Raw genomic sequence first — 21,670 nt, forward strand, 5'->3', positions numbered from 1 at the left:
GAGACACATGGAACGAGGGGTTAATATTTTTATACTCAATAGGCAGTTGTAATCTGTAACACACCTCGTTCAATCTTCTCAGGACTTTGAAGGGCCCCACAAACCGCCGACCCAGCTTCCGGCAGGGCAGGCGGAGGGGCAGGTTTCGAGTCGAGAGCCAGACTCGATCTCCCGGTGCGTACACCGGCCCCTCACTGCGGTGGCGATCGGCGCTCGCCTTGTGTTGACGGATGGCACGCTGCAGATGGACATGAGCAGCGTCCCACGTCTCCTCCGAGCGCCGAATCCACTCGTCCACCGCAGGGGCCTCGGTCTGGCTCTCGTGCCACGGTGCCAGGACCGGCTGATACCCTAAAATACACTGGAAAGGTGTTAATCCGGTGGAGGAGTGGCGGAGAGAGTTCCGAGCCATCTCTGCCCAGGGGATATACCTCGACCACTCCTCCGGCCGGTCCCGGCAATAGGACCTCAAAAACCTACCCACATCCTGGTTCACACGTTCAACCTGCCCATTGCTCTCTGGGTGGTACCCCGAGGTAAGGCTAACCGAGACCCCCAGGCGTTCCATAAAAGCCCTCCAGACTCTGGAAGTGAACTGGGGACCTCGGTCGGACACAATATCCTCGGGGACCCCATAGTGCCGGAACACGTGGGTAAAGATGGCCTCGGCGGTCTGCAGGGCAGTAGGGAGACCCGGCAGTGGGAGGAGACGACAGGCCTTAGAAAACCGATCCACAACGACCAAAATGGTGGTATTACCCTGGGAAGGGGGTAGATCGGTCACAAAATCCACCGAGAGGTAGGACCATGGTCGCTGTGGAACGGGCAGAGGATGTAACTTACCCCTGGGCAAATGTCTAGGTGCCTTACACTGGGCACACACCGAGCAGGAGGAGACATAAACCCTCACATCCCTGGCTAACGTTGGCCACCAGTATTTCACGCTAAGGCAGTGCACCGTCCGACCAATACCAGGATGTCCAGAGGAGGGTGATGTATGAGCCCAAGAAATAAGCCGATCACGAACCTCGAGCGGAACGTACGTCCGCCCCACAGGACACTCGGGGGGAGTAGGGTCGGTACGCAGCGCCCGCTCGATTTCCGCATCGACTTCCCATACTACCGGGGCCACCAGACAAGACTCCGGAAGTATGGAGGTGGGCTCAATGGACCTCTCCTCTGTGTCATACTGCCGGGACAGTGCGTCCGCCTTACCGTTCTGGGACCCAGGGATGTATGTGATCTTAAAAACAAACCGGGTCAGAAACATGTTCCACCTAGCCTGACGAGGGTTCAATCTCCTAGCTGCCCGGATGTACTCCAGGTTACGGTGATCAGTCAGAATGAGAAAAGGGTGTTGAGCCCCCTCAAGCCAATGCCTCCACACCTTTAGGGCCTGGACTACAGCTAACAACTCCCTGTCCCCAACGTCATAATTGCGCTCCGCCGAGCTGAGCTTCTTGGAGTAGAACGCACAGGGGCGGAGCTTAGGTGGCGTGCCGGACCGTTGTGATAGGACTGCCCCAATACCTGTCTCGGACGCGTCCACCTCTACTTGGAAAGGCAAAGAGGGATCCGGATGCGCCAGCACCGGGGCCGAGGCGAAAAGGTTCTTCAGCTTAACAAATGCCCTGTCCGCCTCAGCTGACCACTGCAAGCGCACCGGACCCCCCTTTAGCAGAGACGTAATGGGAGCGGCAACCTGTCCAAAGCCCCGGATAAACCTCCGGTAGTAATTAGCAAAACCCAAGAACCGCTGCACCTCTTTTACGGTGGTTGGAGTTTGCCAATTACGCACAGCCGATACCCGATCTACCTCTATCTCCACGCCAGACGCGGACAACCGATAACCCAAAAAAGAGACGGACTCTTGGAAAAACAAGCATTTCTCTGCCTTGACATACAAGTCATGCTCCAACAGTCGTCTCAATACTCGGCGCACCTGGGCTACATGCTCGGCTCGTGTAGAAGAATACACTAGAATGTCGTCAATGTACACCACTACACCCTGCCCATGCATGTCCCGGAAAATCTCATCAACAAAGGATTGGAAGACTGAAGGAGCATTCATTAACCCATACGGCATGACGAGATACTCGTAATGACCCGAGGTGGTGCTAAATGCTGTTTTCCATTCATCCCCCTCCCTAATGTGCACCAAATTGTACGCGCTCCTGAGATCCAACTTTGTGAAGAAACGCGCTCCGCGTAATGACTCCGTCATCGTCGCAATCAGTGGAAGTGGATAACTGTATTTTACAGTGATCTGATTGAGACTACGGTAATCAATACACGGGCGCAATCCCCCGTCCTTTTTCTTCACAAAGAAGAAACTCGAGGAGACCGGAGAAGTAGAGGGCCGTATGTATCCCTGTGCCAAGGACTCGGCTATGTAAGTCTCCATAGCCGCAGTCTCCTCTTGAGACAGAGGATACACATGACTCCTGGGAAGAGCTGCTCCGGTCTGGAGATTTATCGCACAGTCCCCCTGTCTATGAGGCGGTAGCCGTGCTGCCCTAGCTTTGCTAAACGCTAATGCTAAATCCTCATACTCGGGGGGAATGCGCAGTGCGGGCACTTGGTTCGGACTCTCTACCGAGGTCGCCCCTATGGAAACACCTAGACATCTCCCTACACACTGGGCAGACCACTCCGTAAGAGCCCTCTGTTGCCACGCTATGGTAGGATCGTGGGTGCTTAACCAGGGAAGCCCCAACACCACTGGATACGCAGGAGAGTCAATCAGATAAAACTGAATGATTTCCTCATGACCCCCCTGCGTAGTCATCGTCAGCGGCGCTGTGACATCCCTGATCAGACCTGACCCCAACGGCCGGCTGTCTAAAGCATGGACAGGGAATGGAACTTCTACCGGCCGAAGGGGAATTCCTAACCTAGCACAAACTAGCGCCTTATGCTGGGAATGAGGTGCCACCTGTGGAAAACGCACAGGAATGCTCATGTGACCAACAGAGAGCTCTGGGTAAGTGGGGCGCCTACTCACCTGAAATGACTCCCCAGTGCGTGACCTGTTGTCCCCTCTCTCAGAAAACCTTCCCCAGCACCTGGCCGCGGTGTGTCCTCCACGGCCACAGTTGGTGCAGGGGTTGGCCCTCCTCGGGTTCTCCCTCCTCCTCTCTCTAGCGCCAGCACCTCCGAGCTCCATAGGAATTGGCTCAGAGGTGCTGGAGGATGGAATGGACGACCCCCACTCGGGACGTCCGCGGGTGGCCAGCAGGGTGTCAAGCCTGATGGAGATGTCCACCAGCTGGTCGAAGCATAGATTGGTGTCCCTGCAGGCCAGCTCACGACGAACGTCCTCTCGCAGGCTACACCGGTACTGGTCGATGAGGGCCCTCTCATTCCATCACGAATCCGCAGCTAACGTCCGGAACTCCAGTGCGAACTCCTGTGCGCTCCTCTTCTCCTGTCGGAGGTAGAACAGACGCTCCCCCGCCGCCTTCCCCTCAGGTGGGTGATCGAAGACTGCCCGGAAGCGGCGGGAGAACTCAGCGTAGGTGATAGTAGCTGCGTCCATTCTCCTCCATTCGGCGTTGGCCCATTCCAACGCCTTGCCGGATAGACAGGAGATGAGGGCGGAGACGCTCTCGTATCCCGAGGGCGCTGGGTGTATAGTAGCCAGGTATAGTTCGATCTGCAGGAGGAACCCCTGACACCCGGCTGCAGAACCGTCATATGCCCCCGGGAGCGAGAGCCGAATGCCACTGGGTCCCGGTGTAGAGAGAGGAGGACTGGTCGTTGGTGATGGGATAGTGGGTGATGGCGTGAGCACTTCCCTAGTCGCCAAACGACACAGCTTGGTGGACACCTCGTCAAGGGCGGCCTCAAGTTGCTGGAATAAACTGTCTTGATAACGTAATTGTTCCTCCAGCAACCTGGGTGCCGCCTCTGCTCCTGCTGACTCCATAGAGGTGTGTTGTTCTGTCATAATGTGAGTGTAGGTGGGGGTGAAGTCAGGCGCAGGACACCGAGGCTTAGTCCAAAACGTTTACTAAAGTCCACAATAATCAAAGTACAAAACACGATGTACGGCCACAAAACAAACAAGGTGGCTAAAGCGCAATTACGCAAACCACGCGTAATTACCAAAATTTCAAAACATGAAACGAACACAACACGACAGGAAAAACAACACACAAGTAATCCATACAAACACAGGGAACTTATAGGACATGTAATCAACGTTAACCAGACACAGGTGAACAGGACAGACAAAAGCAATCATACATGAAACATCCAACGATGGCAGCTAGTACTCCGGGGACGGCGAACGCCTTTGCCTGCCCGAACCAGGAGGAGGAGCAGTCTCGGCCGAAACCGTGACAGGCACTTTATTCCCTATAGCCGATATAGTGCACTACATTTGACCAGAGCCCTATTGCTAGATTATTATGAGGTTTATGGTGTTTTTTCACTTTTTTTTTCACTCCTGCCATCAAAGACTGTAGAAGACTGATAAGATAGTCCACCAGAACGTACGCAAACTTTCACAACCTCTACACTAGAAGAGGTCAGAGGTTAGGCCACATTTAGTAGCCTGATTGTAGAAGATGAATGTGATAGTAGACTGGTCAGGTTATCAAGGGGCAGACTTTAGACTCCATGGGTGTGTCCCTAATGGCACTCTATTCCAATGCACTTCTTTTGACCAGGGCCCATAGGGCTCTGGTCAGAGGTAGTCAACTATATAGGGAATATGGTTCCATTTGGGACATAAACCATCCATCTATTCTATAGTCCTGTTTTTCCAGAAATACAGAAACTTACCTTGATGACCGGGTTTGGTGAGAGAGAGATGCTTCCCCCTCACAAAGACAGGAAAGGCTAGCTATTCACCCTCTCCTCTCCTCATCTCCTCACAAAGGAATGCTGCTGGTCCTACTGCATATCTCTCCCCCAACACTTCAGCTTTCAGACATTGATCCATCTCCTCCTCCCCTGTCATCTCTTCTCCTCCTCCCCTCATCTCCCCCCTCCTCTCTACTCCCCTGGTCCTGCAGCATATCTCCCCTCCAGCATCTCAGCCTTAAGAAATTGACCCATCACCCCATCTGTAGAATTATAGAATGAATAGAATTAGAATGACAGCCATTCCTGTTCCGTTGCAATGTTCCGTGCTGCCTGGACCGGACCGATAGCCTTAAAGGAGTTGTTGTTACAGGGTGTCATGTTAGGAATGTCTCATTCATTTATTCTCATCAGAAGCCTGGATAAAAAAAATACAAGTTCATATAAAAATCCTTCCTTAACCTGTCTCGTCGTTCATCTACACTGATTGAAGCGGATTTTAGAAGTGACATCAATAAGGGATCAAAGCTTTCACCTGGATTCACCTGGTCAGTCTGTCATGGAAAGAGCAGGTGCAGGTGTTCCTAATGTTTTGTCCGCTCAGTGTATAAATGCCATTTGGGATACAGCCTTGGTAAGCCCCTAAGGCGTGGAGTGGCCCATCTGGTGTAGTGACTTTGGGATGCCTCCTTCTGAAATGTAATTGTGTTTCCAAGCCACTATAATGCGCTTTAGACTAAATCCTTATCAGCGGCAATTAGGTAAAATTAAGTAGAACGTTCAGTCGGGCAACAGTGTTCAAGAGAATCTTCATAACAATATTGTGACGCAGCATGCAACCCATGAATTTGTTTAAAAAGTTGTTAATTTTTTGAATTTTAAATACAAATGACTATCTTCAAATTGGATTGACCCCAACTCTGTCAAACAGGTAGCTATCGGACAGGTCCAGCAGGTCTGTAACGTGTACGCTGGGAGTCAGGAAGCAAGAACAGGGAGTGCATTTAATGGTAAATAAAACTAACCACGATTCACGTACAGACATGAAACACAAAAACAGGGTCAATAACGCATAGGGAAAGAACCAAAGGGAGTGACAGATATAGGGGAGGTAATCAGGAAGGTGATGGAGTCCAGGTGAGTCCCATAATTAAACACAGGTGTGTGTAATGATGGTGGCAGGTGTGCGTAATGAATGTCAAAGACAGGACAGAGAGAGAGATACCAAGTGAAGACATCTGAAGATCTCAGAAGAAGTGAAGCTACAACTGAAGATTTCAGAAGGTGAGATTTAAACATCTGTTCATCTAATACTGTATCTTCTAAATACCAAATGACACCCTATTCCCCTTTTGAAGTATATAGTGAATCTAAGACAAGATATAGGATGCCTCCCATTCCCTATGTTATGCACTGTAGGCCCTGGTCAAAGTGCATGACCTAGGGAATAGGGTGCCATTTGGGAGGCATGCATATTCCTGTCTGCTAGGGTAATCTCTATGTGGTGGAAGAGATGATACCTGGTATTCCTCAGCCCTCCTTAGCTGAATCTGCTCTGATGTGACAGTACTGGAATGCATCAGTGGAATGGCTGGTGGTACTCGAAGAGAGGTTAGGGAAACTCTGCACTCATCTACACTCTGAAGTACTCATTGAATTTGTGTTGATGGCTTCTCTTTCACTGTCTGTCTATCTGTGTGTCTCTTGCTCTCTTTCTCTCTCAGGGGACTATCACCATGGTAATGTTGATAATTCTTCTGCTTCTCAGTGCTGCCTTTGCACTGGGCAATGCCTTAACTCTGGACGAAGCAAGTAAGAGTTCACCTCACACTTTACATCATTAATTTTAATGTTGTAGCAGAGGTTTGTGTTGAATGACTGCTCTACATATAATTTGAGTAGTTATTTATGATGCCAGGTGATTTGTAGATCAGTCAGTTTTGACTCGCCTTTAAATTCGTCTGCAATTTCGAAAGAGTCCTGTGTCTTCTCCTTACAGATGCTATGGTGGTATTTGCAGCAGATGGAGCAAGGCCATGCCCCAAAGGCTGGTACTGATTTAATTCACACTGCTTCATGTTTGTCGAGACTGCAAGGACATGGCCCGACGCAGAGGTATAATGCTTACCCTCTACTGTGAATTAAAGAAGTTCAATTGACATCAACTCGCTTATTTGGTTTGACGTTGTCTTACCACATGCCTCATGTAAAATATTGAACTTCCCCTTTAAGTTACTGTCTAATTTGAATGTTCTATAGGCTTTGCAATATTTATTTAATGTGTGGAGTCAGGCCTCCTGTATATTGGAACCCACAGGCCATGGGTTAAGACCGAGATAAACTAATATATCTAAGAGCCTATTTAAAAGAACAATAGTTGTGATGTCCAATATTTGATTGTGAGTCCTAGAACACAAATTCTCACAAACTGAACAACTGACTAATACTTACATTATGACATGTCTTTGTCCCTGTCTACTGCTTGCTTTAGCGCCACTGTATGTTCCTTGGAGCAAACCTGGCATCGGCGCACAGCTCTAAGGAGTCCCAATTTCTACAGGCGGTGGTGTTGATCAAGATTGGCGATTTCCCTCTTACCTGGATTGGAGGATATGATGCTGTTCAGGCAAATGTGGAAAAGGTACCCAATTGTCATATTTGAGTAAAAGTTAAAATGCCTTAATAGAAAATGACTAAAGTGAAATGTTTACTCTACATGAACAGGTCAGCTAGAGTATAATCACAGATTTACAGGATTTTTGGTATGCTCATCAATGTGTCAAGGGTCTCTTGTGAAGTCAGGGTACATATAATTTACGCCTGACACGATCTCTTTGCATACTCTTAACTCTTGCCTAATATGTTGGCATACATAATATTTTTATTTTGATGACCAATACTGGTATTTTGAATAATGTGATAGGCATACTGCACTGAATCACACAGTATAATGGTTGTTAAAAGCAGAATTTAAAAAAATAATATTACTGTTATATCCACACACTCGTCACTCCCGTTTAACAATTCTAAATCACTTTGGCACAGTAGGTATCGAGTTACTTTCCAATGATGTTGTATAACACATTTGAAATGGGTAATATTTTTACCGAACACTATTGAAGTTTACATAGCCCCTAGATGCTGTCAATTGCCCTACTTTTTAACAATTGCATCTTTTTTAACAACGTGATATTTTGCTTGAAATAACATGTTGGTTAATGAAATAATACAAATAAAGATATGTGATCATTTATTAGCCTAGTGGTTAAAAGTATTTAGGCATATCATGTGAATAAGACCTCATGTGAAAGCATTGCCTAAATAACAAAATACTGTTGCATGTAGGTGTAGATTATTTATGGGTTGATCATATAAAAATATAAAAACATTGTTTCAACAACTCCAAAGCAGTTGCCTGTCTATGGCAGAGGAACCACTGACTTCCTTTTTCTATTATCAAGACACCTGCTGGTAACGCCTAACTGGTTTGGACAGCTCATGAGGGTTCCTAAATTTCTGCCGACTAGGTTTGACTCTTCTGACTAAGGCTTCATGCAGAGCTTATATTTTTATCCGTAAGAGTAATTTGTCTATTCCCAGTACTTAGGACCACTTTTCTTCTCTGAGACCCTTTGTGGATACGGCCCCAGATCTAGGTTTGGAAGATCTTATAGATGCCTACTGCAGTATCCACTGACACATAGTGGGCTAGCATAGTAGGCTAGAGTGAGTACTATAGCATCATACTTTTATTTTATTTTTTTATATCTAAACATGTTTCAGTTTTAACATTCTGAAGGGTCTGTGGCAGTGATTTCAGTTTAGAATGTTGAAGCCTGCATTCCACCATTGACATGAATGGGGATAGAACACACTTTCCATTAGCAAAAAGCATTGTTGAAGCAATCTAAGTTGAGTCAGTCTGCACATTTCCATGTTTGGTTGGTGTTTGTAGCTTAAAAGGATCAAGAGCAGTGGCTAATCCGAACCTGCCTTTGAAGTCTATGGAGCTTTTATGCAAATGTGAAATGGTTGTTACTTCTTGAACAATAATCTTTTGACCAGCAATCTATATAATTTGACCAGCAATCCAAATACTTCCCACTGAAGAGGATGGAGCTTTTATGCAAGTTTACAACGGTTATAGTTCAAAAAGTATAAATGGTATCAAAAAGCAACCTATTCCAGATCGGTCTGCCCATTTTTTTTTTTAAGTTTGTATGGCGTTTCTACCTTAACGCTGTAATCCTTAATGGTGAAACGGCCACTTCCGTTTGCGATATTACAACAAATAATTTGTTTTTTGTAGTTTATTTATTTTTCCCTCTGATATCATTGCACGTGCGATAGAAGAGCACAATATGTACTGCAATTATTTTTTCACCATGCTGCACAGCGCTCCGAAGCTCAGCAACAAAAACAATAACAGTGGTGGGGCAGTCAGTGGTGCTTTTTCCCCCTACTGCGGATTCCATTCTTAATCGGTTGTAGACATGTTATGACAATCATTTTTACCATTGACGTCTATGGCCATTGAATTGCATTGTGATTTTTGAAAATGTGGTTGTAATTTGAAAAGTATGTAGTGTAAAAAAAGTTTATTTTTAAGGAACAGTACCAGTTTTAAAGCTGTTTTAGTAGTGACCGCTTTTACGGTTTGGGCGCTACAGGAGGTGGAGGAAAGACTATAAATCAAATCAAATCAAATTTTATTGGTCACATGCGCCGAATACAACAGGTGCAGACATTACAGTGAAATGCTTACTTACAGCCCTTAACCAACAGTGCATTTATTTTAAACAAAAAAGTAAGAATAAAACAACAACAAAAAAGTGTTGAGAAAAAAAGAGCAGAAGTAAAATAAAGTGACAGTAGGGAGGCTATATATACAGTAAAATAAAGTGACAGTAGGGAGGCTATATATACAGGGGGGTACCGTTGCATAGTCAATGTGCGGGGGCACCGGCTAGTTGAGGTAGTTGAGGTAATATGTACATGTGGGTAGAGTTAAAGTGACTATGCATAAATACTTAACAGAGTAGCAGCAGCGTAAAAAGGATGGGGTGGGGGGGCAGTGCAAATAGTCCGGGTAGCCATGATTAGCTGTTCAGGAGTCTTATGGCTTGGGGGTAGAAGCTGTTGAGAAGTCTTTTGGACCTAGACTTGGCACTCCGGTACCGCTTGCCGTGCGGTAGCAGAGAGAACAGTCTATGACTAGGGTGGCTGGAGTCTTTGACAATTTTGAGGGCCTTCCTCTGACACTATAAGTATGTCGGATTTTAGAAGTTGTTCTTGCTTTCAGCAAGCACATCTAATATGGGATTTCATTGATACTGAGAACTCACTACTTCCCCACAGGACAGGCTATGGTTCTGGAGTGACGGCTCCAAATTTGATCACCAGAGCTGGGCGAAAGATGAGCCCAATAACGGTGCCAGAGAGCCATGCATTCAGATGAACTTTGGAGGTACAGTAAGCTCACTATCAATCACTGATCCATTCATCAAATTAAACTTTATTCATAGTAAGTTTAACAAATAAATCTGACACACACTTGTATTACATTTTTGTGTGTACATCTGAGTTGATTTGAGGTAATTTCTATTCCACATTTCCTCTTAAGGAGAACACCGCTGGAACGATGAATTATGTGGAAAGAGCTATCCCTCTGTGTGCTCCATAAGAACCTGTTCAATCCATCAAACTATCAACTGAAACCAAATATACTACTCCGTAGTGTCAGCATCCTAACTGAACATATTTTATGGTAAAATGTGTTGCTGTAAAATGAAAGTTTTAGTTACTTGTTGTACATAAATGTTGAGTAATGATTTTGTGGTTTGTTGTCAATAAAACGTGTGTCTGCATTTTTCTCATGAGTTTTTATTAAACATGAATGATAGTGCCATAATTGTCAAATCCTTTGAGAGGTTTCTTAAAGAGAGTCTAGGATCTGGGAGTCTATTCAGTGGTCATTTCAATGATTTGATATTTATCTATTGATTCTTGAAGAATATAATTAATAAATGATTCTCTTGTATGACCCAAACGGTTTTATTACTCTACAAACAACAGCTTAAAAATACGTTGTTTTTTTTATGTGGATGTCGGAGCGCAGTCTATGAATTTGAGAGGCGTTACATTTCAATAAATCATCCATTCCCTGTACACCAAGTATTGGGCAGCCGTTTGTTCGAATCCCAGAATGTAGCTTTGCGTTTCCGAACTCTCACTGGGTATAGACGTGAGTACAAGATGTGCTTGTCAGAGCCAAATGTATTAGACTTGTATGGAATGGCGTGATACACAGTGTGATAGGTTTATTCTCTCAGTGAACAGCTAGCTAGTATAATATCATACTATAAAACAGCTGAAGAATCGAACACTAAGTGTGGGGAAAAAATCGATAATGTAATAGTTGCAGGTTGAAAATACAAGCTACACAGGACCTTCTAATCAGCAGGTTAATCATGTGTGGAGTTTTGGCTTGCCTGGTGACATCACGAGGCGGTATAAGTTAAAAGACATAACAGAGTTTGAAACCTCTGCCAATAACAGCACATTTTCAGGTTACATATCCCTCACATTAGGCCCCTCCGCTCTGGTGGATTGATCCACATGTTGCAGTTCCTCCAGGATTTGTTGAGATATTTGCTAGCAAAAAAGCTTTGTTTTTCTGCGGCAATTCCGACATTTTCCATGGCAATATGATTTTGTCCAATTTGTCGGGAAAATGCGCCGACAATGGTCGAGGGAAAAAGTTTGAAGTGTCTTGATTAAACCATATAATGCGCTATTATGTGCGTTGATTGGTTGAAATTGCTAGCACTCTTTTTGTACTGCGGTGATGGGTCAGTCTTGTGTGATAATTACGATGATTTGACAGTTAACTCTTTCACCCATGTAGCCTGCATGTGCCTGAAGTCAAAACGCCCCCGAGACCGGTTGGAGGACGCAGACCTTTGGGCATTATCTGAAAAACGCGTGGTCTCTCTCACTTACTGGTCACGTTCACTATCTTCATATTATTTTGGGGCTTTTCACGTTGCTTGAGTTAACCAACTCTGCTCACTGTTGAGCCAATCTGTCGTCATTCGAGTATCTTTCTTCCCTCTTACGTCACAGCATTAATTTTACGGGGATTTTACAAGACTTCTCCACTTTCTCATTCTCTATCTCCGTGACCAAGTTTCAGATTGTTTTATACCCCTCAAGTGTGTGGCATGAGGTTGCGAGAACATTTCACCCTCTATTTTTTGTCAACGACCTGCTTTCAATTCATTGTATCCATTCTCAGAGAAGACGGATACGTATAACACGTACCTTTGAATCATTCACGTCTAATTCGTAATTGGATCATATCCTATCTGAAGAACATTTACTATTGTAACGGACATCCATCAGGCACCAGACAGCATTCATTTTCACAGTGCATTAGCCTACGCTCGGACACCGGGGTTTATCTTGGACTAGCACACTCTGGAGATGTCTTTTTTGGGGATTACTTGTGGCGAGAGGCGCTCCCTTCGAGGGCGACCTGGCTGGTGAATTGTAAAATTTATTTTCGCTCCGGGGTACTGAAACTCAATGGCTTCGTCTCGTAAACTGGGTCGGCGGAGGAATGTCACTACCTGGCCAAGAATGTCTTCAACTTTCTGGGCTGCGGTTCTACTGACCAGTCTGCTCATCATTTACTGCGGTAAGGAATGGACCGTTTCAGTAGGTTATTACTGCGCACTTGCTGGTGTTGCTGGTTTAAGTGTGTTTTTAATGGATTTATGTCTATATTGGTTTTTGATTGGCTGATTACGGTCTTGGATAGAATGTATTCAGATTGTGTTTGTGAACATTTTGATTGGTAGAGATGAAGATTGAATGTCTTCAACACTAACATTTTCTCTCAGCTCAATGGAAAAATGTGTATAATTGCAGAAAATTTGCTTTACAACAGCAACATTTTCTCTACACCACAAAGATAACTGTCTAGCTAATAGACTATGTTAGAGTTTACACTTCCTCAGTAAAAATACGTTTTTTCCCACCGTTTTTTCTTGTTAACATATGATGGGGGTCCCTGGGTCACCGGTTTGCCTGGGTGGCTGTCCCCGGTCAAGAAAAGTTTGAAAACTCCTGACCTTTCTTCGTTTGCTGTCCGCAGCGCTAGTGCTAAAAGATGCCCGGCGGGAAATTATCCCCACATCGAAGTCTGACTTACCTTGTCAGCACTAGCTCACTATTCCTCTTGTAGAGCACCGCAGTTCAGCAGTGTTTAGGAACAATAGTCACTCTCAATACAATTTGTTGTCACTCATCCTTCCTGCAACAAAAGGTTAACTTTTTTGTAAAAGTAATAAACCATATAGTGCGCCATGAAGGTGTACCCAGCGCAAAACGTGCTGTAAGCCTATACACATTGAAAGCCTGTACACAGTGGTTTTGAAATGTCACAGGTTTTTTACTGTGCAAACATTCTGAGTATGGCAACCAAACTTCTCTCTCTCTCTCTCTCTCTCTCTGTCTCTGTCTCTGTCTCTGTCTGTCTGTCTGTCTGTCTGTCTGTCTGTGGCCTTTCAAATAAATTCAAAGGGGCTTTATGGCCATGGCCAGAAGTACACTACAGTTCAAAAGTTTGGGGTCACTTAGAAATGTCCTTGTTTTCCATGAAAACATACATGAAATGAGTTTGAATAGGAAATATAGCAAAATGAATAGGAAATGTAGACATTGACAAGGTTAGAAATAATGATTTTTAATTGAAATAATAACTGTCCTTCAAACTTTGCTTTCGTCAAAGAATCCTCCATTTGCAGCAATTACAGCCTTGCAGACCTTTGGCATTCTAGTTGTCAATTTATTTGTTGAGGTAATCTGAAGAGATTTCACTACATGCTTCCTGAAGCACCTCCCACAAGTTGGATTTGCTTGATGGGCACTTCTTACGTACCATACGGTCAAGCTGCTCCCACAACAGCTCAATAGGGTTGAGATCCGGTGACTAAGCTGGCCACTCCATTATAGACAGAATACCAGCTGACTGCTTCTTCCCTAAATAGTTCTTGCATAGTTTGGAGCTGTGCTTTGGGTCATTGTCCTGTTGTAGGAGGAAATTGGCTCCAATCAAGCGCCGTCCACATGGTATGGCATGGCGTTGCAAAATGAAGTAATATCTTTCCTTCTTCAAGATCCCTTTTACCCTGTACAAATCTCCCACTTTACCACCACAAAAGCACCCCCATACCATCACATTGCCTCCACCATGCTTGACAGATGGCATCAAGCACTCCTCCAGCATATTTTCATTTGGTCTGCGTCTCACAAATGTTCTGCTTTGTGATCCGAACACCTCAAACTTCGATTCGTCTGTCCATAACACTTTTTTCCAATCTTCCTCTGTCCAGTGTCTGTGTTCTTTTGCCCATCTTAATCTTTTATTTTTATTGGCCAGTCTGAGATATGTTTTTTTCTTTGCAACTCTGCCTAGAAGGTCAGCATCCCGGAGTCGCCTCTTCACTGTTGACGTTGAGACGGGTGTTTTGCGGGTACTATTTCATGAAGCTGCCAGTTGAGGACCTGTGAGGCGTCTGTTTCTCAAACTAGACACTCCTAATGTATTTGTCCTCTTGCTCAGTTGTGCATCGGGGCCTCCCACTCCTCTTTCTATTCTGGTTAGAGCCAGTTTGCGCTGTTCTGTGAAGGGAGTAGTACACAGCGTTATACGAGATCTTCAGGTTCTTGGCAATTTCTCGCATGGAATAGGCTTCATTTCTTAGAACAAGAATAGACTGATGAGTTTCAGAAGAAAGTTTCTGGCCATTTTGAGCCTGTAATCGAACCCACAATTGCTGATGCTCCAGATACTCAACTAGTCTCAAGAAGGCCAGTTTTATTGCTTCTTTAATCAGCACAACAGTTTTCAGCTGTGCTAACATAATTGCAAAAGGATTTACTAATGATCAATTAGCCTTTTAAAACGATAAACTTGGATTAGCAAACACAACGTGCATTTGGAACACAGGACTGATGGTTGCTGATAATGGGCCTCTACACCTATGTAGATATTCCATTAAAAATCAGCCGTTTCCAGCTACAATAGCCATTTACAACATTAACAATGTCTACACCTAACTCTCCCGAGTGGCGCAGTGGTCTAAGGCACTGCATCGCAGTGCTAGCTGTGCCACTAGAGATCCTGGTTCGAATCCAGGCTCTGTCGTAGCCGGCCGCGACCGGGAGACCCATGGGGCGGCGCACAATTGGCCCAGCGTCGTCCAGGGTAGGGGAGGGAATGGCCGGCAGGGGATGTAGCTCAGTTGGTAGAGCATGGCGTTTGCAACGCCAGGGTTGTGGGTTCGATAAAATAATGTATGCGCTAACTGTAAGTCGCTCTGGATAAGAGCGTCTGCTAAATGACTAAAATGTAAATGTACACTGTATTTCTGATCAATTTGATGTTATTTTAATGGACAAAAAAATGTTTTTCTTTCGAAAACAAGGACATTTCTAAGTGACCCCAAACTTTTGACCGGTAGTGTATGTGGACACCTGCTCGTCGAACATCTCATTCCAAAATCATGGGCATTAATATGGAGTTAGTCCCCCCTTTGCTGCTATAACAGCTTCCACTCTTCTGGGAAGGCTTTCCACTAGATGTTGGAATATTGCTGCGGGGACTTGCTTCCATTCAACCACAAGAGCATTAGTGAGGTGTTGGGCGATTAGGCCTGGCTTGCAGTCAGCATTCCAATTAATCCCAAAGGTGTTCAATGGGGTTGAGGTCAGGGCTCTGTGCAGGCCAGTCAAGTTCTTCCACACCGATCTCGACAAACCATTTCTGTATGGACCTCACTTTGTGTGCAGGGCCATCCCCAAACTTTTGCCACAAAGTTGGAAGCACAGAATCGTCTAGAATGTCATTGTATGCTGTAGCGTTAAGATTTCCCTTCACTGGAACAAATGGGACTAGCCGAACCATGAAAAACAGTCCCAGACCATTATTCCTCCTCCACCAAACTCTACAGTTGGCACTATGCATTCGGGCAGGTAGCGTTCTCCTGGCATCTGCCACGCCCAGATTCGTCCATCGGACTGCCAGATGGTGAAGCGTGATTCATCACTCCAGAGAACGCATTTCCACTGCTCCAGAGTCCAATGGCGGCGAGCTTTACACCACTCCAGCCGACGCTTGGCATTGAGCATAGTGATCTAAGGCATGTGTGCGGCTGCTTGGCCATGAATACTCATTTCATGAAGTTCCCAATGAACAGTTATTGTGCTGACGTTGCTTCCAGAGGCAGTTTGGAACTCGGTAGTGAGTGCTGCAAACGAGGACAGGCAATTTTTACGTGCTACGCACTTCAGCACTCGGCGGTCCCGTTCTATGAGCTTGTGTGACCTATCACTTTGCGACTGAGCCGTTTTTGCTCCTAGACGTTTCCACTTCACATTAACAGCACTTAAAGTTGTCTGGGGCAGCTCTAGCAGGGCAGCAATTTGACGAACTGACTTGTTGGAAAGGTGGCATCCTATGACGGTGCCACGTTGAAAGTCACTGAGCTCTTCAGTAAGGCCATTCTACTGCCAATGTTTTTCTATGGAGATTGCATAGCTGTGCACTTGATTTTATACACCTGTCAGCAACGGTTGTGGCTGAAATAGCCGAATCTACTACTTTTAAAGGGATGTCCACCTACTTTTGTATATATAATGTATGTTTACATTGCCAAATTAAGTGAGGTAAATAATAAACAGAAGTGAGAAGAAACAAAAAACTAATATAAATTAACAGTAAATATTGCACTCACTAAGGTTTCAAAAAGATAAAGACATTTCAAGTTTTATATTATCAGCTATGCAGAGTGTTTTAGCAATGTGCAAATAGTTTTAGTACGAGTAGTGGGGGAAGATAAATAAACAGATAAATATTGGTGGTATTTACAATGTTGGTTGTGCTCCACTGGTTGCCCTTATCTCATGGCAATGGGCCTCAAATCTTGCAGTATTTCACCTAACAAATATGGGAGTTTATCAATGTTTGATTTATTTTCAAATTCATTGTGGGTCTGTGTGATCTGTGGGAAATATGTGTCTCTATGTGACCAACCACCTCGTTTCGGTCTTACGTTGCAAAATTTTGTTTTTTACATTTGATGAAAATAGAGACTAAGAGCTACAAAATGGTATATCATACACAGCATTTTGAGGAACAGTGGGAAAGTAATTCTGCTATAAAAGTTGATAATCTTGTAACCTCACTTTTGAGAAAATGGACCTTGAATATTTTGGTAAACCTACTGGAAAGCTCTTTGTCTACGCCTATTCAGCATCGTTCACACCCTCTTAAGCCTTAGCCCGACCCATCTCTTTAAGGATTCACATGTGAGACCAAGTGCTAAACAGAGTGAGTAAGGTTGTGTAGTAAACAACCAAAGATTTCAAGACTAAAATGGTGAAAGTAGTAGCCTACAATAAGGAAAAACTCCAGGTAAAAATACACTTCATCTAGTCCTTGGCCTATATCCTAGTCTGACTTTGGTGCAGGTCATGTTGTTCTTCACATTACCGTCTCTGGTAAACACACACTATATCAAATAATCAACGTTTATTTGTCACATGCACAGGATACAGAAGGTGTAAATGGTACAGTGAAATGGTTACTTGCATAGTAGCCATATCCAAAATAGAAAGTGTCCAGGTAAAGATATTTTATAAATATTTTATAATTATTAGATGATGCTTAACCAAACACACTTGTCTAAATTGATGGGTCATATGAAATAAATGCTATAACCACCCCCCAGCCACATCTAGCTAAGTGGATGGGTCACTATTGTCTAGACATGGACAGATGTTCATGAAATACAATAGATGCCCGTAATCACCCCCAGACACACCAGGCTAACTTGATGGATCATGTAATCCTCTGGTGAAGTGGAGTCTTTTGTTTAGACATGTAGCTAGCTAGCTAAACAATGCACCATAATTCCAACCCATACAGTACAAATGGAGTGTTATAGCTAGCCACCATGCACGAAATGCTGTAGTATGAATCTGCAGGTAGCTAAAGCTAACCAACTAGGTTCAATGTTAGCTAGCTAGCTAACATTAGGCTATAACTACCAATGCAAATAGTTTCTGAGATACAAATAGTATTACTACACAGATCATACACATAACAATAGCTAGTGAGCCAGCAAGCTAACATTCGCTAGCTAGCTAACAGTACGCTTTAACTTGCAATGAAAATGACTTTCTGACAAAATTAGAAATGTATAATATCTGAAAATGTAGCTAGCTAGATGGCAGACTGGAACTACTTTAGCTAAGTAAGATGTCCTGTGTCGTTTCCGTTTTGTTTGTTGCTACAGCTTGTTTGGCCCATTGTGTCAAGTCACTGTTTCACACTGACAGAATGTGCAGAATGTAGTCCATCACAACGTTTTCCCACTGATCTTTGTCGATAGCGCCTGCTAAATTCAGGGCAGCAATGTTGTTGAGAGCAGTAGCATACGCCTTGCTTCCTGAAATGGGTCACATATGGACATACATTTGGCAGGAGGTTAGGAAGTGCAGCTCAGTTTCCACCACATCTAGCTCTCTCTCTATCTCTGAATTCTGTTGGTTGCGCACCTCTGCTTGTCCTTGACTTGTTTTTACAGTGGGAAGCAGAGGTCTTGATGCATCACTTCACAGCAAAAAAAGAGTCTATGTGACAGGATGGTGGTACCAGGCAGTCATTATTTTAGGGACTGTAACTGGATTTGTTTTTGTAATATTGAATGGTAATACATAATGCACCGTTTTTTCATTAGGCACCAATGCAGAAACACCACAGTGTAGTATCAATGTGTTGTCCGTGCACATTTTTTTACATTTTAGTCATTTAGCAGACGCTCTTATCCAGAGCGACTTACAGTTAGTGAGTGCATACATTTTCATACTGGCCCCTCGTGGGAAACAAACCCACAACCCTGGCATTGCAAGCGCCATGCTCTACCAACTGAGCTACATAGGGCCAAGGAATAGGAAATCAATGGCATTGTTTGATTGCCATTGGTTTGTATTCAGTATGGCCCTTAGATCTTGATTGGTATTTTGGGGCTATGGCTTTGAACAGGAAGGGATCCAGTGGATTTGACCCTCCCATTAACACATAATCAATAATGTCTTGGTCAAATCACTAGGGCTTCTCTACCTATTCAGGTCAATGTCCTTAGGCTGAAATACACAAACCTTGATATATGTATAATTTAAGGCACCTTTAACAAATTATGTTAGTGGGTTATGTCAGTTATGCAAGAATATTGAAGAGTTTATTTCCAAAACACTATATCCACCAATTTTCCACATTTGTGTTTTTTCATCAGAAATGATTGCTTATGGGTAGGGTTGCTCCTGTAAGTCACTCTGGATAAGAGCATCTGCTAAATGACTGAAATGTATATGTTCCAAAATTCAGGGAATTTTGCAACCCTACTTATGGGTACCTTCATGTGTGTAAAATATTACTGGTCTCAGATTTTTTAAATGATAGAAAATGTGTTTTTTTGCTATACGCTACATATCCATTGGTTTAGCTGGAATGGAATATTCGTATCCTGTACATTGACTGTGATATGTGCTTGTCTCACCTAGCTATCTTAAGTTGAATGGATAAGAGTCGCTCTGGATAAGAGCATCTGCTAAATGACTAAAATGTCAAATGTAAATGTTTTACATACAGATCTCATATTACTGTCTAGATTTTTTATATATATTGATGTCATAAATGTAGAATTTGGACAGTTCTTATTAAAAATGTAGTTATTTGTTACGTTTGACTGTGTAAAACAGTACTACTTATTTCTCTGAGAGTGAGGTGGATATATATCATTTTGCCCCCCAAAAATGATTATTTGTCTCTCTGACATAAAACAAAGTATTATTGTTTAACATCATTTTTAATGATTACTTCATTTCTGTACTCCATACATACAATTATCTGTAAGGTCCCTCAGGCGAGCAGTGAATTTCAAACACAGATTCAACTACAAAGACCAAGGAGGTTTTCCAATGCCTCGCAAAGAAGGGCACCTATTGGTAGATGGGTAAAAAAAGCAGAAGCAGACATTGAATATCCCTTTGAGCATGGTGAAGTTATTAATTAAACTTTGGATGGTGTATCAATACACCCAGTCACTACAAAACAGTTACAGTGTAATGTATATGATTTGAGAAAACTGAAGATGGATCAACAACATTTTAGTTACTGCACAATACTAACCTAAATGACAGAGTGAAAAGAAGGAAGCCTGTACAGAATAACAAATATTCCAAAACATGCATCCTGTTTGCCACAAGGCACTAAAGTAATACTGCAAAAAATGTGGCAAAGCAATTCAGTCTTTGTCCTGAATACAGTGTGTTTGGAGCAAATCCAACATATTACTGAGTACCACTCTCCATATTTTCAAGCATAGTGGTAGCTGCATCATGTTATGTGTATGCTTGTAATCAGTAATTTTCAGGATAAAAAATAAACAGAATAGAGCCAGGCAAAATCCTAGAGGAAAACCTGGTTCAGTCTGCTTTCCACCAGACACTGGGAGATGAATTCATCTTTCAGCAGCATAATAACCTAAAACACAAGGCCAAATCTACACTGGAGTTGCTTACCAAGATGACAGTGAATGTTCCCGAGTGGCCGAGTACACATTTATTTTAGCACGTGACCTAAATCATACATTTGATAAGATTAACAGACGTAGTAATACAAAAGGCAAATTTAGGTAGCCTCCTAAGAGGCTGAAAAATGGATTCTCTACAAATAATTTACAGGACACCTGGAGATTACAAATCCCAACTACAAAAGACTATTCATTTTTTTCCTCAAAGTAAGAAAAGATATTCAAGAATTGAAACAATTTACTGAATTCAAAAATTCATGATATGGTGATATCGGATCATTCTCCGGTATCATACTTATCATACTTAACCATAGTGAATGTTTCCGAGTGGCGGAGTTAGAGTTTTGACTTAAATCTGCATGAAAATCTATGGCAAGACCTGAAAATGGTTGTCTATAAATAATTTGACAGAGCTTGAATAATTTTTTGAAAATAATAATGGGCAAATGTGGCACAATCCAGGTGTGAAAAGCTCTTAGAGACATACACAGAAAGACTCACAGCTGTAATTGCTGCCAAAGGTGAGTCTAATGTGTTTTAGGGCGGGGCGATATGGCCCAAATATCATATCAAGGTATTGAACAAAAATTGGACGGTTTGACGGTATTTTATGTTTTTAAATAATACAAGTTCTACATTTGCTTGATGAGTAGGGCATGACCCTAGGGTGGCAACACATACAATATATATAGAAAATAATGTGGAAACCCCTTCAAATTACTGGATTCGGCTATGTCAGCCACACCCGTTGCTGACAGAGGTATAGAATTGAGCAAACAGCCATGCAATCTCCATAGTCAAACATTGGCAGTAGAATGGCCTTACCGAAGAGCTCAGTGACTTTCAACATGGCACTGTCATAGGATGCTACCTTTCCAAAAAGTCAGTTCATAAAATCTGCTCTGCTAGAGCTGCCCGGGTCAAATGTAAGTGCTGTTATTGTGACGTGAAAACATATAGGAGCAACAACGGCTCAGCCTCGAAGTGGTAGGCCACACAAGCTCACAGAATGGGGCCGCTGAAGTGCGTAGCACGTAAAAATCGTCTGTCCTCAGTTGCAACACTCACTACCGAGTTCCAAACTGCCTCTGGAAGCAACGTCAGCACAATAACTGTTCGTCGGGAGCTTCATGAAATGGGTTTCCATGGCCGAGCAGCCGCACACAACCCTAAGACCACCATGCGCAATGCCAAGCGTC

General features: G+C 43.6%; 1 protein-coding gene and 1 pseudogene across 2 annotated transcripts in view; both read left to right on the plus strand.

Annotated features, from left to right (window-relative positions):
- Positions 1 to 6,545: 6,545 nt before the first annotated feature.
- LOC311148826 (ladderlectin-like) lies at positions 6,546 to 10,524 on the plus strand (annotated as a pseudogene). The gene is made up of 5 exons: positions 6,546 to 6,621; positions 6,809 to 6,924; positions 7,301 to 7,450; positions 10,168 to 10,276; positions 10,433 to 10,524. The product of its transcript is annotated as a ladderlectin-like (transcript).
- Positions 10,525 to 12,396: 1,872 nt separating this feature from the next.
- Positions 12,397 to 21,670, plus strand: part of LOC311148532 (chemokine-like protein TAFA-5) — a gene marked incomplete at its 5' end in the record, with an annotated part of 106,079 nt that continues 96,805 nt past the window's right edge. Inside the window, one exon of the mRNA XM_084185514.1 lies at positions 12,397 to 12,508. Within this exon, the coding sequence (XP_084041640.1) occupies positions 12,397 to 12,508 (112 nt within the window). The remainder of the gene's footprint in view (positions 12,509 to 21,670) is intronic.

Source organism: Coregonus lavaretus (assembly GCF_964263955.1).
Source record: "Coregonus lavaretus genome assembly, chromosome: 21".
NCBI lineage: Eukaryota > Metazoa > Chordata > Actinopteri > Salmoniformes > Salmonidae > Coregonus > Coregonus lavaretus.